The 19,298-nt window shown below is 40.2% G+C and overlaps 1 protein-coding gene across 5 annotated transcripts in view; it reads right to left on the bottom strand.

Annotated features, from left to right (window-relative positions):
* FARS2 (phenylalanyl-tRNA synthetase 2, mitochondrial) overlaps window positions 1–19,298 on the bottom strand; it is a 249,509-nt gene that overhangs the window by 162,464 nt on the left and 67,747 nt on the right. For all 5 annotated transcript variants that reach the window (XM_037381746.1, XM_037381745.1, XM_037381744.1 and 2 more), the window contains one exon: window positions 12,937–13,068. In XM_037381746.1, coding sequence (XP_037237643.1) covers window positions 12,937–13,068 — 132 coding nt within the window. The remainder of the gene's footprint in view (window positions 1–12,936; window positions 13,069–19,298) is intronic.

Here is a 19,298-nt window from a genome sequence, read left to right as displayed (position 1 = left end):
GGGCACCACAAAAAATCACTTTATTTTCTTTTCACTGAATTACAGTCATATAATATTGAGTCCTTTCTCTCCATCCCAGGATGTACAGGTTTGCTTCTACTGAGATCATTTTGTATTGATTAACGGTAGAGAAACAGAAAACAGCACAAATTATACTTTTTTGAGCTAGAAACAACTCCTACTCTACTCAGCATCACCTGTGGCCAAAACAAAGCAGCAGCTTGTTCCTTGTCCCACTAGGACAGCAGCTGATAGCGTCCATTTAAAGAACCCAGATACTCACCAGTGCATCGCTCATCACCTGGCTACTACTATAAAACCACATACATGACACAGAACAACTTAGGAAATCTACAGAGGGTACTACAACATTTTTGTAATGTTTGCTTACAGCTCCTCCAATCAGCCATATGCAGAACATGGCAAATGCTTATGCACAGTCTGCTCCGCTTCACTATTGATGTGTGAAAGCTGGTAGCAATGTAGGCACAATAACTTTCATTTTAAACTACTCTATGATTAAGTGCATCTTCAGATGGCTTAAATGAACTCCAGCTTCTTGTTCTGGAGTGGCTCTAGTAAATGCCCATTTGATTTGCTCATATTGCTTATGTGCTTATGATGTGCAAGAACTACAATCCAGCTAAATTATTAAACCTCCTCCGAACATGGCCAAAATCTGAGACTCCAAGGAACGATACAAATAAATAAATAACCACGAGAGGGCAGACACAGGACAATCTACCCCTCATGGGCAGAGCACCCTAAAGAAAACAGACACTCCTTTATAAGATGAACTGCCAGCTTTTGTTAAATAAATATAGCGGCAGCAAGTGCCAATACAGGTAGAGTAGTTTTCCTTTCTAAGATCACCAGCTTTTATTCAATAAGAATAGAAAGCAATTTAGCACTTGTAATAGCAAGTAATTCTGCCCCTGTCTTGGTTGTGATAGCTCTGCTACTATATTGCAACCCGTGGTATCTTGGCAATTACAGTTTCTGGTGTGACCCATGCAGTAGTACTGTATTAAGAATATAGTTCCCCGAGATGAAAAAAGGAGTCCAAGTCAGGAGTTTATCTTTGACTGTCACTTTTGAAACATGCTAAGCAAGTCTGAACTAATATGAGAAAAGGATTCTTCTCACTGTACTTGTTCTTTCGGAATAATTCATTAGCTAAATATATTTCAATCCATACAGTCAAAGATTGAGTCCTAACTGGAGTCTCTTGCCTTATTTAAATGGATCCTACTAACTTGTCTATTACAATCCCCACTGCTATTTTGCATCAATCACTGTTCTAAAAGAAAACTCAGTAAATCCACTTTAATTATACTTCTTTTAAAACAGGAAAAGCTCTGAATTATCAGAGATGATCTCTGTCATTAGCATAAAGAAGACTGGTACTTTTGAATGAGCGGCTCAAACTTCAGAGCTGGAAGGTTGTTCTTCTGTTACTTTCTCCTGTCTCCTCACAATTTTAAGATAAAGAGGAAATAAAAGTTATTGCTCATTGCAGGGTAGGGAGCTGAAAAGCTCTAAAACTGTAGCCAGAAGCTTATGGGCTTTTTGTTGGGGTGGTTTTATTCTTCTCTTTTTTTCTTGATAAAGCCAACATTTTGACCTGGACTTGCCAAGATTTTCAAATATTAATCTAAAGTTTTTTAATAATCCGAATGCCCTCAAAAGCAAGGAAACACACAAGCCCCTTCTTCTCTCTACTGTCCATTCGGCCAAAAGAAAATAGGTTGTTACATACAAAAGTTTCCTGGGACTCTGCCAGAATATTTAGGATCAAACTTATTACTGATGCTCACCACACAGTCATCAGAATACATAATTTATGGCATCCGTTCTGTTCAGGAAAAAGGAGACATTGCTTTAATATCTATTAGTAATCTGTCACTGTTATTTACATGGGGGAAAAGTGTTAATAAAGGCTGGCATTCTTCCCTGATTTCAGGTGCAGCAGCAGATCCTGCTCAAAACTGGCTGGTACACTGCTTGAAACAGGCTGTCTCCTCTCCTGCGATCCCTCTCCACATCATCTCCGCAAATGCCTCCCAGCAGCACGGAGGTGCCAAACCTGTTCTAGACTCCGTCCTTCCTTCTAGAAACATGATCATCCTTCACAGCATAATCATCTCCTCCTGAATACCTTTTTATTCACATGTTGTAGGTTTTATCCCCTCTACTGCTCGTAGACACTGCCTGTTTATGAATGTTGAACAGAAAAGCAAATACAGGTATCTGAAGATGAAGCCCACGCAAAACTGAAGCTAAGTTATTCTTTGTAATACAAGCCAAAATGGCACCAGTGGAGCTGACTTACATACTTTACAAAGCTAGAGTTTATAATAACACAAAAGGTTGTTCTGTTGGCAGGCAGTAAGGACCACGAAGCAGTGGCCAAACTCCGGCTCTTGAGCTGTTCTGTGTTTGCTTACATGCAATTCAAACAAAGGTTCCCAGCCAAGGCTCGCCCACGTGGTCAGCAGTGGATCAGTATACACTGGGCACACAGACAGCTGGGCAATCCGATCTTCTCAGCCTCCAGCCGAAACGAGCCATGAGAGGCTGGTGCCACTGGCTTAGCCTGGACTGCTGCCACAACCAGGCCATCATCACTGGAAAGCTGCTGCTCTCCCTCTACTGTGCAACACACTCGGGTTTCCCTTACCCACTCAATGCCCTCTAAAGACATCTGTCTCCTGACTCAACTGGCGACTCTGATAAACAGTATGGAGCTGGGAATGCTGACCACCCATACGCTACCACTAGCTTGTAATTTTCTTAGTACAATAGCAGAGCAGACAGGGGAGAGGTGCGGGTTCAGCCTCCAGCAGTCATGTAGGAGACTCGCGTTCACCCATTTCTTTCACCAACTAGAAATCAGAAAGACAAGAAATGATGCATGACAGAAGCATCCTAACCAAACCCTCCCCCTGCAGAATGAGAAATCAAGTTTGTATTTGCGACCTAGTGAGGAGAAATACTTCCCAAAATGCTTGATCTAATCTCAGCTGAACTGAAACGATCTCAGCTGAGCTTTTAGTAGCGGAGTCAGGAACAGTTAAGAGACATGCCTGTAAAATCCCTTCTCCAGCCTTAGCTGGGTAGCCCTGATAAATGTTCTGTGAACCGCAAAAACAAATATTGCAATGCAACAAAAAACCTGCAGGGTATCCTAGCCTGATGAGGATTTATATTAGGCTCATTGGACCAACTCCTGGTTGATTAAAAACATTCAGCATTCATCACATAACAGTGTAGTAATTCAATGGTATTATTTAGCTGTATTTTCATTTGCATAAATAAAGCCAAGGGAAACACCTTTCTGTGCTATAAATTGTTGCTCTTCAAGGGTCTTGAGTAACACTTTCTTTTACTTGGGAGCTGCTTAATAAACTACATCCATCATTATTTAGCTGTCTCTTGTGTGGGGTGCTCTAGTCCTCCTGCTGGATCCCAAGGAGACAAATCATAGTGAATTACTAAACCTTTAATTTACTGTTGATTAAAAAAAATAAAGGGAAGGTGAGACAATACACACACAGGCAAACTGCTTCAAATGCAATAGAAACTTCAGAAGATGCAACTGTGCATTCTCCCACCTCTTTTTTTCTTTTTTTTTAGATTCGAAATGGACTAAAATCAGCCTCATGTATGCTAGGGAGAAGCATACATGATGGGAAGATGTACCATGCACCAGTCAGTCAAATAACTACTTTTGCTGGTTTCAAGGTTACTGTTAGACTGAGTTAATCCTTTTTCACAGACATTTTTGTGCAGGAGAAAATGAAGCATGAAGACAAAGTAGTTTTGTAAATTGTGAAGATATGGAACATATATTCCAACTAAAAATGTAGTCTTGCACCACGAAAGGGAAATTATCCTCTAAATCCATTGACAGTACTACTCAGCTGGCAAAATCATATGGACCCACAAACTCAAATGGTCATCCAAGTTCTATAATAACTACTTACTTCAAGATTCAATCCTATACTTATTCTCCCACAAAATACCTCTGTAAATAAATAACTCATTTTGCAGAAATAGGTGTAATAGAATTGTCATAAAATGGAGTACTGTGTTTGTTCATTCCACACAAACACATACAGATTGGGAGTAAACTTCTATTAATTCTTCTGAAGAACACCAACTATAACATACATAATGAATCTGGCAAAGGTAATAAAATCAGAGAAAGCAACATTTCAAAAATGTTATGGGTTCCTTCTGGATGAAAAACCACTTTTAAAAATAGAGCGGTAAATAAAGTAGAAGACAACAGGCAAATTACCTTGACAAGAAAAAGGGAAGGGTGGAGGAAAGGTGTAACTTTATAACACAACACACACATCAGACCTGGTGGTGTAGCCATGGGTAACAGAACAAGAGAAACAACAAAGAAAACTATGTGCCCTTGGACTGACTGGAGCATCGCCTCTATGCAACTCATTTTTGTGTTTTGGCTTACTTATCAAAGCAAGACCCAGACTTCCTTCCAGTCAGTTCAAAAGAAACCAAAACAAGATCAAACCCAAAAGGCAATCTTCATCCAAATGTAGGAAACTATCTCTCTCTAATTCCTTCTTTGAGCGGGATGAGAGGAGATAGAAGAAATAGCTTTTCTAGATAAATCATCCCAATTTAAAAATACATGCTCTTTCCAAACTTCAACCTGCGAGGTCCTGAGAGTCCAGAACTAGTTCTGCCGAAACTTAAAGCACAAGTGTAAATATGTAACAGTGCTGTATCTATTCCCTTTGGCAGGCTGGGATGCCTAGCAAACCATCACTTAGGTCTGCAGTCATGAAGGAGCCTGGCATTAATTGTTACTCTGAAGATGCTGAGAAAAGCAGCTGGTATTTCTGCTGCCACTGGCAGCGAGCGATGCTTTTACAGCCAAGCGATGTGGTAGTCAACTAAGGACAGCTAATTGCCCCCCACCCCCATCCCTCAACTCACCTGTCGAGGTAAGCCTATCTGGGCCTTTATATGAACTATTCAAAGGTTAGAAGTCAAGCACATGGTTAACCATTTTGCTGGTAGCCACCCAGGTGACTACAATCACATCTCCTCTCCTTGTACAGACAGGCTTGATCACCACAGATTTTTAGGGAAAATCAGGTCCTCTGCCATATCCCCTTTTGAACTGGTCAGCATTGTCTTAAGTACACACTTCTTCATGTGCCATCTACATACCTTTGTGGGTATCTGTATAAAATGCTGCAGAATACAGATAAAAATTCAATCACATCTTTCTCTAAAACCCACAACTCCACACCAGCTCCATATTTGACTGGCCAAAGCAAAATTTCAGTCGCTGCCAGATCAACAGAGCGTCCCTCAAATTAGCCAGCTGTGACAATGTTTTTCTGTTTACACTGTGTGCTGAAAACAACACACACAGAAGAATCAAAAGAGGCCAAATTTGTCTCACTCTGTATTTATTTAGTCACTGATTTGTCTTATTTGTCTCACTCTGTGTTTATTTTTATACATATACATATATATGTATGTATATAATACATACATGTGTATATATATGTATGTAAGTGCAAACGTAAATCACCAGGATGAATGGAGACAAGAGGTGACCCAGGACCTGAATACAAAGCTTGGATTCAACTCCAGTTTCTGCCACAGGCAGCTTCTGAGACCCTTGGGAAGTCACTCAAACTCAGATGCTTCCTAATTTTCCATTAATTTCACTCAATTTGAGACATCGTCTCATTGTGGTATAGTCACTTAACATTCAGGTACCTGCCTAAATTAGGAGACCAGGCTCCCCCTGCAGCCAGTCGTAGAGAGAAGCCGCCCAGCAGACTGAAAACAACTCCATACGTTCAAAACTCACTAGAAGACCTTCTTTCTCTATTGCGCATATAAGGACTGCAGGAAAGCCAACTTTAACTACGGCAGCTAAAGCCTTTGCCTGCAGCGTGCGTGTACATGCGTGTCAGGCTCCTGTGCACATCAGTCAGCTCCAGCCCGTAAAAGAGGAACGATGCTATCTCCTAACAGTCTCCAGAGAATAAGCACAAGAAAGGCTGGGACATGTCAAGGTAACTGCGGTGATGTGGTGCACAGGAGGTAGACAGTGACCTAAAAAGAACAGATTTTAACCCCTGAAATGTTTGTGATGGGGAGCTGTGAAGCTTACTCAGCAGACTTCAATCACTTTGGATGTACTGTACAGGAAGAACCAGCCCATCCGACAGCTTTACCTCGCATTCTTGGGAGGCCCCAGGTGCTCAAGACACCGATACCTCTGTAACTTTAATTTCACCTTGAAGAGTTGGAGGAATGTATTTTAAATGCATTATATTTACCCTTATACACTACATCCATATAGACACGTGCAGCGTTAACTATTTCAAGGTCCCCACAGAGAGCTGTTAGCACAGACAGAACATGGGTCGGCATACTATTTAAGCCACATGCACCATCTGCTGCAAACATTTTAATGTAATTTACCAGGCAAGAGCTGAGCAGGAAAAAAACCCTGCTAGATGAAAGATATTAAATTTCCCCTTCCCCAAAACACCCCCTGCTGCTTGATATATGAACCTAGCTCATCCATAACTAATATTTGATTTAAGAACATATTAATAAATTAAAAAAAAAAAACAAACCAAAAGCCAAGAAAAAAAATCCTATGTCTGCAAGGTAACAGTGATGTAATTTTTCTTTTAACTACTCATCTGCTGCCCATGGAGAACTGCCCAAACTGATAACCCTTTTGCCAAAAACAAAACAAAAAGGAGTGGACAGGTTAAGAACTTAAAATTGTTACTTCCCCTCTGACAGTAATTTTGATGATCTTCAATAAATGTGTAAAGGAAGATTTATTTACTGCAGCATTGAAGCCAAGCAAGTTCTACATGTTAAGACTTGTGTTTGGCTGAAGGTGGCAGCCCTGGGCCAAGTACTATTTAAATTTTGGAAATAAGTCCTGCAACTGATCTGTAAAAGGGCTTCCAAATGGGAAAGACTTACACTTCAAGAATCAGGTTTCACCGAGGAGTACACTCATGGCAAGTAAGCTTCCACCTTTTAAAACAAAAGCAATGATTTGCAGAAGTTATGACAAACTCCTTTTGTCACGTTTAACAGTGTTCATGAAGATGTTTAGACAAGGTTAGCAATTTTTTCTTCATTAGAATTACACACAAAATTAACAAGAAATAAAGTACCAGGAAAAATACCTCTGCTATAAATTCAGGATATTGCACACAATTGAAAGACCAAGACTGCCGCGCAACTTTAAAACTGTAGTTGTATGCAAGCTGTTGACAAGAAATTCCCTCCTTAGCCTTACTGAAAGCCCAGTGCCTGCTCATCTCCTTGCTAATGCCATGACAATCTCCTACTATCCACGCTGGAAAGCTGACATTTCCTCTTCCAAACCCCTATACCATTCCTTACTACATTCAAGCTGACAAAGCAATATTAAAAAAATAAAACAAAATGGGTTTCTTAAGACAGTAAATACCAACATTGCTTCCTGGTGTGGAAGGTGGAGGAATCTACAAACAGCAGGAAAGTCTTACTAACTCCTTTCACTGGTAGCCGAAATACAGCTGCCTTCCTGGTTCATAATCTTAGGAAAGAAGACCTCAACCTGAGCTCCCACCCGGAGCTGAATGGCTGGCTGGCTGCCAGGATGTTTCAAACCACCAGGCAGTGATCAAAAGAATCATCTCCGGCAGTTATCGTACCAAAACCTCCCTTCATTTTTCAACTCAAGGCTCATTAAAGGTCAACACAGCAAAATGAATTTTAAGTATCAGAAAAGGAAAAGAGAAAGCAAAATCTTTATGCCAGTGTACGCAATCACCGTATGCCCATAGCTTGAACATTACACGCTGACCTCCTACAGCAGAAACCTAGAGAAGATGCAGGCAGGGGTGATGGAGACTATCAGAACGCATGGATCAGCTCCCACATAGGGACTGACTGTCTGACCAGGACCCTTCGGTGACAAGAGTTACAACTGAGACCTCAACAAATCCTGAGTGGCTTAAACAAGGAAAAAGAAACAGCTACTCACTGTATCTTCTCACGAGAGAGGAGCTCTAACCATAACTTTAACTTGTTGGTCAAAACAAAAAGGAAGTGATTCCTCAGGCAAGTTACATTATGCAATTCCTTGCTACAAGACACTGTAGATAGCAAAGGTTTAGTGGGACTCAAAAAACACTTCGACAAATGGATGGATGAAAATTCCACAATGACTACTGAAAACAAATGTACCACTTTTAGCTCAGGAAACAGCTGCAGGAGTGTATCAGGGAAGGATCAGCATAACCATGTCTGTTCTGCTCATCTTTAGGCACCTGCTTGGGATGCACCATGATACAGGAATGTCTCAGATTTTGGTTTGATCTGAGGCACCACCCCTAGGTTGTTTTCTTGTATGCTTCAGGAGTTCGAAAACATCATGTGAAGTCTTACCAAAAAGTCATGGAATTAACTTTTATAGGGTTTTTTGTTTTGTTTGTGGGCTTGGTTGGGGTTTTTGGTTGGTTTTCTTTGGGTGTTGGTTGTTGTTGGGGTTTTTTTTGGCAGGGGGGGTTGTTTGGGATTGGTTTTGTTTTTAAATGATTGGGGTTTACAGTCTCTTGGTTTTGGGGTAAACTACTTTAGTCCAATTTTCTTGCTTCCATCCCAGCTAACATACTCTGTAACACTGAGCACTGAGAACATTGCCATTGATTTCAATCAGCAAAGGATCACACCCCTAACTGCTTCCAATTTCACAGGTACTAAGCAACACTATGTGATTACAGCCTGTGAGTAAGCAATATCCTGTATTCAAAGGTTTGATTCATATGATTCCATACAGACCTGGGAACTTCAGCACCTACCAATGAACACCAGCTTTGGAAATCTTGGATAACAAACTCCTGAAGCACAGAAATAAATACTTTACATGCTGTTAACTGATATTATATCTACTGAACCATAAAATTTCCTTGTATCCTTGTTGTGGACCTAAAACTGAGAGTACTTCCTACTATACTGTAAAGTTTCGATATTTTTCCCAGATTTTACTTATATTTAACCAGAATAAAAATAACTTTTCTTTACATCAAAATTCATATATAGCATTCCTATTGAAGTTATGTATTCAGGTACAGTTTAAGATTAAAAACAAAGCACACAAAAATGGAAAGTTAAACAGTGCAATAAATTAGATTTTATACTTCTTATTGAACAATTATTATAATAGTGATCTTCTATGTACACATTTTGCCAATTAATTGCTCTAGTTTAGCACAGTCAGCCTTAGGGGAACATGTAACATCACTCCTTACAATTCAGTGTATCTTTGCTGTAGTGCATAATTTTTTCAACAACTATATAAGAACACTGTCATAAGGTATAATTTTTCCTTTAAAAAATAGCAATTATCACTCTTAGAAAATACTAAACACTACCATATTCTCCATTTTGTTAGTGGTAGGAGACATCCCTGAATGCAAACAATTCTTAAACAATATTCAAGAGTTGGATTGGCTTTAACGGAAGTAGTACTTACAGCTTTTATCAAATGTTATTTGCTCATCCACACACCAAGACAACAGAAATCTTGCATGCTGTTAACACAGAAAATCTGAATGGTTCAGAAGACTGGATCATCCCTACTACCCAGTGAATGACTAAGGATGAAGCTGGCTGTCCCTCCCTGGCAAATCCTGATTTGGTTTAACATTTTAAGAATGTGAAATTTCAAGGGTGAAATGAAGCAGTATGGACTTCCATACACACTGAAGTTGCAACAAAAAGTGCTGTTTTATTCTGTTGCCTCTGTTATCCGAGTTCTTCACCACACCTGTGCTATGGAGATCTGTCAGAAACTAGAAATCTAGTGTTAGCATTTGAATCATGCAGAAATAAAAAAAGAAAAAAGTGCCACAGAGATTCTTCACAGACCTCAAAAGGAAAAAAGAGCAGAGTAAGAAAGCAGGTGATGAAGCGTACTATCAATACAGTTGAACATATTTGTCAATTTTTCCCTATAACCAATGCGTTTCTATTTACATGTACTAAATATCTGTATCCTGTTCTATTTAAAGGACGTTGGAATGCAAGAAAGGCTCCTTCCTAAACATAAGAAGGCACCAGAATAATTCAATAGGATATTGTCTTTCAGAAACCAACAACGTAACAAATTTAACACTGATAGCGTGGGGCATGCTACAAAAGAATTTTTCACCCAAGGCCAACAAAATCTTAACGTGATCTGTCAATACCATCAAAATTTGCTGCATGAGGAAAGTTAACTTCCAAGGAACTACAATGAGGTTGGTTATTTTGGGCAGGGAGTCATCATCATAAGGCCGGCCAGTCCAATGGAAACTTTTCTCAACATGAAGAAACAGCTACTTAGGGCTAATATCCTGGCCCCTTCCCAGCATGGACCTTGTCTGCTCATTCTTCCACAAGGCTTCTTCAGTTCTTCTGCAATTTTGTTGTGTTTCATATATACTCATATATAAATATATATTTTCAAGAAATCAAAAAAGAAAAAAATACCTGAAGTATCATAGATAATTAGGCACATCCATCTTCTGCTTTGAGTGACTTTCCAATCGCCCAACAAACCAGTCTTTCGTATTCAGCCAGTAACACACAAAGCAAAAAGACTCGGGGGTTTTGAAGGTAAAAGCTCTGTTCCTTTCCCTTAGGAAAATATTGTCTCATGGAAGGAAAAGCTTGGGATAGCTTTGGAAGGCAGTTGAATTCTGCTGGCAAAAAAAAGATGAAGGAGCTAGGAAAGAAAATGTTCACCTTCATCCTTCTCCTCAGAGCCTCTCCTTCCTGGACTTGTGGATTTTCCATTTTAGGCAAAAGCAGCTTGCTGCCATAACACACTCAAAAAAAAAATTAATCTATAGGTTAGTAATAGCAAACTTGGATTCACCATAAATAGACTGAAGTTGGCACACCAGGAACACACTAGGGTTTTAAATCACTGCAGAAGAGGATTAAAGAAGAGAATACTCAGAGCAGCTGTAGGCAGGGAAGGCTGGTGTGTGACTCCTTACCTGACAGAAAATGTGAACTACCTTGTCTTGTTACTTTAAGCCAAATAAGCTACTCATTAGCCAACATAATTATTAACTACGCTTTTTTCTCACTTGTAACAGATTACAACTCTTCAATAAAATCACACTGAGATACATTAGACCTCCCCTTTACAGCCAAGTGTTTTTGTAGAGCTACTGGAGGGAGCAGAGAAAAAAATCAACTGTGGCTACATAAAGTGCAATTCTCTCTGAATTTAGTGAAAAATGATTGGCACTTCCACAACTGAGTTGGCACCTCTAAAAACACCTTGCTAATAAAGTGAAAGAATCTCTTTGTTTGTTTTAATAATATGGGTCTAGAAGTCATTCAAAAGCTAGCCCTGAGTTACTACATTCACGAGTTCTTGCATGATTAGAATGACAATGAGTAGTTAGGACATTTTTGGTGTAGAAGGGATATAATTTTGAAGACCATAATTCAGAAAGGTGGAAGAGAGCTGATGCAGAGTAAACTCGAAACTTTGACGGCTGTAGAAACTGTTGGTGGTTCATGTATATTCATTCACGTTCACGAACAAATGCATACAGTAATTGTTCTGAGGCCACAGTTCAGCTCTTCTCACACACATTAAAAGAAGCTAAATATTAGAACTGAGCAACATCAACGCATTTCAAGAAGAAAACCTGGCCGCGGGTGTGCTACATCTGATGGAAACAGTATGACACAGTAGTGTTTCACTTCTGAGGCTGATCAGAAGCTGTATTATATTTACCACACCATGAACATAATAACCTGAGAAAGAACATTAGCATAAACTATTAACCCATTGTGATGACACTCTGGAAGAGAGTATCTTTTTAAAAGGAAAATGATCACATTAAAATACATGCAAACTTTGAGGAAAACAAGCTGTGCCAAGTAACTGCAGCCAAAATTGAGCCATTCATAGTTACACTTGGACTTCAACAGGAAGAATTTAGAGCACAGGAAAGTACAATAGCTTAGGAAACTAACTGCGAAAAAGATCAGCCCAGTGTATCTTGGCTATCTGAAAGCACACTTGTGAGAATTAAACGGTTCATATTCCAGGTCTCCCATACCTAATAGATAGTACTGGAAGACACAGAATAACAGAGGTCTGAGTACATGCAGTCTGCCCTGTGCTTACAAAGAATTGCCTATTCGCAAATAATGAAAAAAGAAGCACGTAAAATTCTCTATAAAAAATTAATCAGACCCCCTCCCCCCAATTTTTCCTCTCCTTTTGTACTTATGTGCAAGTTTTTAAAAGCAAAATCATCAGGTGACATTGCTCTGTAATCATTTCAATTAAAACACGTGATGTTGCTCTTAACACAGTTTACAACTACATAAATAACCAACGTGAAGAGAACAGAAAAAAAACCCCAAAAGCAAAAAGCAACCTATGACTTACCCAGCAACCATATAGCAATATGAAAGATACCACATTCCTCTTTCTGTATTTCAGAGATACAGGACCACTGTGATATTCCAAATATTAGGGGATGCTATTTGCTTATGATACTTTTAAATCATAACTATGAATGCACTTGACATTTCTTGGGAGAGAAAAAAAACCCACACAGGCTAATTTGTGAGTTTCTCTTTCAAAGCTGACACCTGCCTGTCTCCTTACTGCACAAAATAAAAGGCAAGCTTTCTGTTAGCAGGTTCCACATCACGCTCTCCGTTGCTACCCTCAAATCACAGCATGCAGGGGCTGTAATTCCACCTGAGCACTATTTGTGGTGGCTGCCGCGAACAGAGATGTCTGTGCGCACCAGGGGAGAAGAGGCATTTCAGACTGTGAAGTTGATTGCGCTGGAAGTGTTTGCTAACAGAGATGTCAATGAAGTAAAGAAGTTTCGGTACCTGAGTTAACTAGCTGTTGCTCCATGACTCCGCAGCCCAGGACCTCCAGCCATTCTCCTTGGAAGTTGATCTCCATCTCAAAGGAAGGGTGAGTAAATGGGAAGTAGCAGTCTACCCATCTGACTTGCAGTCCTGCAGCAGTGTTTAAAAAATAAACACGAAGGCTGTATGCTTAAAAGGCCATCCCTCCAACCATCTGTAAAACTTGCCCTTCAATTAATAACACCAATTACAGCAATCCAGAGAAAATAAATAGCAAACAAACACATTTACATCACTTGTACAAGGCGATAAATCTTAAAACTTGTGGAAAAAAATGACCATGTCTTTTCTAATATGAAAAATGCTTTGTGCAATTCAAGCACCCTTTGAAACCAAATCAATCATTTGTCAAACTCTAGCAACCACCTGGCATTGAACAAAAATGAGCCAAGATCACGGGAAAGTCAGTAATTTTCTTATTTTTGGCACCAGGAAATTACTTAACTGCTCCTCACAGGAAAAACTAAGTCTTTAATTTTTACTCAGTATCTTATGAATCAGCTAGGTAATTAATTTTTTTCATCAGAACCTATTTAAAAGACAAAGCTATTCCTTCTGTATATGTTTAAACATGAAAGTTTAAAATTGATACCAACACACACAAATAGAAATACATATACCCAGAGTTGTACGTTATTAAAGTATGCAGTATACCAACAGAGTATTCTGGACCCGGCAGACAAGAGTTTAACTTTGTGTGGATGTTAAGTGCAAGATAAAAGTGCCCCTGGGTAACTCCCCCTCCTCTCCAGCTCAGCACTTTGCCAGTCCCACTGCACAGCGCAAGGAAACCCCTGGCATCTCAGAGCAGTGGAGCCAGGTGAGGGCAAGGTCTACAGTGCCACCAAAAGCAGCGTTGTCAAGGCCCTCATTATATTTGATGAGTTCTAATTCTTGTAATGATTTAAATAAGCTTTGTTTCGCTGATTCTTTTTTTAGCCATTAGGTGTCAGGAAAAAAACCAAAAAAGTCTCAGAAATGTGAACCGTAAAAACCTGAAAGAGGATTGAACTGCAAATTCTGTGAGCTAACACCTTAACCCCAAGCCCATCCTCCCCTTCAGTTAGGCCAAATGCTAATCAGCGTTAGGATCATTAACGATCAGGCAGGTCCAGTGTTGCAAATAAGGGGCAAAGCAAAAGTTGTTTGGGTGATGGTAACTGTTAACACCTCTGGTTTCTTTTCAGGCTTTTTTGGGGGTTGTTTCATAAAAGGAACTTAGAACATGAAGTTGCATGATTTATACTGAAAGTTTTTCAATTCAAAACACTTTCTGTAGCCTCAAGGATTAGATTTTCTTTGATTACTTCTGAAACATTAAATGTGGCTATAGAAACTAAACTAATAAATTACAACAGAAGTGTACATACATAGCCAAAACATTAAATACCTAATAGTTATGGGGAACTTTTCTGCATGCTATGAACTTTCAAATGCAGAGGCAGGTTTCAAAAAAACCCAACACTTCTAGATTTTCCTTTCTTTCTTAAAAATCAACCTCACAAAATTACATGGATGATAAAAAAGTGTTTTGATAATTTTACACACAAAACTGAAAAACGGAAGCGTTAGTAATTATACCATTCATAACTGTATTGTGACTTACAGCAAACAATCAATTTATAACAATAAAAAAATTACATAGATAAAAAGGTCATGTGATATACAGCAGAGCAGTATGGTGTGTGGAAAACATTCATTTACTGATCTTGGTACAAATGCATTTTTAATCCTAGGGCTGTACAACTCTGCATTCACTGTAAAGCCATGCACACATAAAATATCTTCATTTAGCTTCCAAAATTTGCAACTGCAGCAAGAATGGCATTGAATATTCAAGCAGTTTTGTGTTCATTAACAACATTCAAATAATGTTCAATTTTTAATCCTCTGACTACTTCAAAATAAAGCTCTGGGAAAAGAAGGATTTCTCTGCCTGCTTTTTGTTCTTAACTAAAATTAATTTTAAAAGTTAAAAAAAATAATTTAAAACTCTTAATTTTGAATCTTAATGTCTATTAGTACTTAAGAGGCATTTGTTTTAAATGCAAATAAGCAAGCAAACAAAAATCTGAATAAAACCCCAAATTCATAAGGAAGAAGCAACTCTCACCTTCATTCTGTTCTCTAAGTTAATAGTTAATCCCATATACCACAATAATTTTATTCATACAGTAGCTGGGACAATTGGGAATACCTGTGTAATTTACATTCAAGTGTTCTTTCAGACTTCTGGCTCTGGAAGACTTTACTGAAAAGCAGAGGGTGCTCAGCCTTCAGCAAGATTAAGCCTTCTAACTGCATTTCTGTAGACTGTCACAGAATAAATGCGTACTTTTATTATTTAGATATCAAATACTGTCTTGGTGCTCAGTATATTCCCATGGAATAGAGGGCACTGCTCACACGCAGCATATTAAACCACTAAAGACCTGAAAGGATTATGAAGATTAGGCTTCCTGTAGTACTATATAATTTACCTGATTAGGCCTAATTTATTTCTTCACATACAGCCTATGAAATGATGGCAAAAAGGATCTTTCCTAGACATTTTAGGAGGCCAAGAGATGCATATCTGCTTAAAATACAGAGGCACTTATAAGACCACAATGATGAATCTAACAGGACTGATCACTAGATACAAACTCAGCTCAAAGAGATGATTTTTATTAGCAGAGGACATCTGCTTGCTTCGCAGCCTCACAGTGTTCACCAGACTCTTCCCAGCGGGTACAGGTCCATCAGTAACTGTGGTGGGGTGACGCTGGCTGGATGCCAGGTGCCCACCGGAGCCGCTCTGTCACTGCCCTCCCCAGCTGCACGGGGGAGAGAAAATGTAACCAACGGCTCGTGGGTCGGGGTAAGGACAGGGAGATCCCTCTGCAGTTACTGTCACGGGCAGAACAGAATCAGTTTAGTTTATTACCAATCACATCAGCGTAGGGTAATGAGAAAAAAACCCCAAACCTTAAAACACCTTCCCCCTCCTCTCCCTTCTCCCCGGGGTTAACGTTACCCCCGATTTCTGTCCCCCCTCCCCGCCAGCGGCGCAGGGGACGGGGCATGGGGGCTGCGGTCAGTCCATCACAGCTGTCCCTGCTGCTCCTGCCCCTCGGGGGGCTCCTCACCCCCTGCCCCTGCCCCGGCGTGGGGTCCCCACGGGCTGCGGGGGGGGATCTGCTCCCCCGGGGGCTCCCCGGGCTGGGGGCACAGCCTGCCTGGCCGGGGGCTTCACCGCGGGCTGCCGGGGAACCTCTGCTCCAGCGCCTGGAGCCCCCCTGCCTCCTCCTGCCCTGGCCCGGGGGGCTGCAGGGCGGTCGCTCTCCCAGTCTCACTCCTCTCTCCGGCTGCAGTGGCAGTTTTCTTTCTCCCCTTCTTAAATATGTCACCCCAGAGCCGCTGCCACTGTCACTGATGGGCTCAGCCTTGGCCAGCAGCAGGTCCGACTCGGAGCTGGCTGGCATGGGCTCTGTCAGGTATGGGGGAAGCTTCTGGCAGCTTCTCACAGAACCCATCCCTGTAGCCCCTCCGCCACCGCAACTTTCCCAAGCAAACACAATACAGTAACTTACACGACACATCTCCAATGAGTAAGGAAAAAGTGGATAGTTACTGTTATTTCTGAGTACTGAATTGAGGTAAGGAATTGGTCCTAGCCTGCACTCAGAAGTAATGGTGTTACAGCTATTAAGCTAAACAAGTATCAGTCAGTGCTAGCCTGAGTCTCACAATGAAAAAGGCTTGAGCAAAGGCACTAAAAAAAAAAAAAGAGAGAGAAAAAACCCAACACATTAAAGCAGCCTATTGCCACGCTACAGCACAGAAACAACAAAGCCTGAGACCCAGATGGTCTTCACTGACCAGAAAATTCTCTTTGTTGCTGTGAGGATTATTTTTAATAATTTTCTATGGGATTTCTATAGAAATCTACTTCTATTTCTCTAGAAAATAGTAATTTTCTATGGGAGAAAAAGGGAAAGGGCACAGGGCGGGTGCTGGGGAGCACAGAAGGTTTGAGCCATGGCCACCCAAGGGGTGTCTCAATGTGTAAGTACTCTGCACCGCACTGCTTCAGCTAATTCATCTCACTTGCAGCAGACAGAAGCTGGCTGCTGATAAACCTATGTTAGCTCACATTTTTCAGTAGTTATTAGCCATGTCCTCAATAAATGATTTTTTTTTCCTTTTTAAACTCCTCACACTCATATATCTCCATGCACTCAAAGGAGGTATCAGTACAACAGAGTTAAGAAGAGAAAGCAGAACACCACGTTTGATTAAAAAGACATCCAGTGCCTGTTCAGTGAGAACCAGCAGTGGCAAAACCACCAGTCAAAGCACAGCACTGCTCACCCTTCCTGCCTTCCCCTACCAGTGCCTAGAAACTGGGTAGATAAATTTGGGACAGCAGTGAGTTCTGGGTCATTTAATGTAAAGCAACAAATCACAGATGCAGCACAGAGTCATTCTTTTTTATTTGCTATAGTAAGATTACTTCTGAATCTCTCAGGGTCCAGAAAGCTTTTGGCAGACTACGGAAGGGTTAGAGAAAATAATGCAGTTGGGAAAGACTGACTAGCTTGGTGGAAAACTTAAGACAGCTAACCTTGGAAAGCCTCATTACGAGGTAACTAAAATGGACAGAGCAAACTTCCTACATGGACAGATCTGCATGTGGAGATGGAGGTGTAAGTTAAATTAATGGATTTAAAGTGTGCACCTATCTGGAGGTAATAGAGGAAAACTCAGAAGGGTGATCTCTGGGCGTAATATTTGAAATAGCTTCCCGACTGCAAAATCTCATGAAAGATATTGAAAGACAATCACCTCTAGAATGCAAAATCAGACATGGCGTGCTACTAGAAAACATCACAAAAAGAACTCCCTTACACTGTCTAGTATTTAAGACAACGGATTGCAACACTCCGTATCTTTTTCCTCCGCTGGTATCTGTCATTCTTTTGCCTGCTGGCAAAGCCAGGAAGAAATAAGAAGACAAACCTTGGGAATAAATGCAGGTGCGGATTTTTATGAAGTCTTTGATCTTCCTCGTGACAACCTAGTAGTCTTTAAGCAATTTTTCTTATTTGTTTACTGGCACATACAGTCAACACTGAAGCATCCAGATAACGTGGGACGACTCAGGTAAAGCAAAACAGTCTCCTTAAACATTATGAAAACTAACCTAGAACAAAGCAACAACAACAACAAAAAGACAGGTCAGTGATCTGACCTTTCTGCAGAGATCCTGCAGAGATCCTCGATCTGTCATCAACCTGAGCTGGTAAATTCCCAGAGAAGCACTGCAGAAGCACAGCTATCCAAGTCCAGGACTTCAAGCCTAAGCTAGTTAATGGAAAAGTAATTTGCATAGTAGACAATCTGCAATCCAAACAATCTGCTTGTGAATAACAGTTGACTGTATGACAATGCAACATTTCAGTAGCTTACTGCAGCTGTGATCCCGCTATCCTGCTAGAAAAGATGTGCAACTTCACTGCAATATTCTGCTGACAGCACAGGCTGTAAAGAATACAACTGATGTGAAGTATAAAAGGAATGAAACTTCTGCTTTTAGCAGAACATGAGGCTTCATGGAACATGCATTCAAAGGAAAACTATACAACTTTTCCAAGAGCAATAACTGCAGTAAAATAAATTTTAGAACTTAAATTAAAATCTACAGGAGTTGACACAAAAAAGTAATCAGAAGTACTGTGTAAAGTCAAGAACAAAATGAAAGTAAAAAGATGACAGCTGTCAAAAGACAAATTTAATTATACGTGCCCCAGGTCACTTGCACTGCACCCATCTCACAGCCTAGCAGGAAGTTTGCTTCTTTGAATATTACCTTCCTGTTTGTATTGACAGCTTACAAGAAGATTCGAGAAGGTGATGGGGAGAAAGCTTTATATTTCCGTGTGTGTGTGTGTGTGTAATTAAATTTAAAGCATCTTAAAAATAAAATTAAATTTAACTACACCTTGTCTTTCTATTTCAGGAAAAATACTGGGGTGACGAAATAGAAAATCCCTACAGTAAGAAGGCAGCACCTACTTCTAGCCTGCAGGTTTACAATCATTTAAGAATATATTTTTTAATGTCTTGCTAGGTACTGTGTGGACTGTGCAAGAACTAGTAATAGCCAACACACTGAAGCTTAAAGTGCAGTATCTGTCAACAGCCAGAGAAGGATGTCACTGCAGTCTCAGATATCACTAATAACTCCTAGAAATTGCTCACTTTAAACAACATCCTCAGCATCCGAAGTTGATCTAAAAATCATTCTTACTATTACTCACTTTGATCCTTAATTTTTT

The sequence above is a fragment of the Falco rusticolus genome, chromosome 3 (assembly GCF_015220075.1).
Source record: "Falco rusticolus isolate bFalRus1 chromosome 3, bFalRus1.pri, whole genome shotgun sequence".
NCBI classification, from domain to species: Eukaryota; Metazoa; Chordata; class Aves; order Falconiformes; family Falconidae; genus Falco; species Falco rusticolus.
This window is presented reverse-complemented; position numbering and strand designations above follow the sequence as displayed.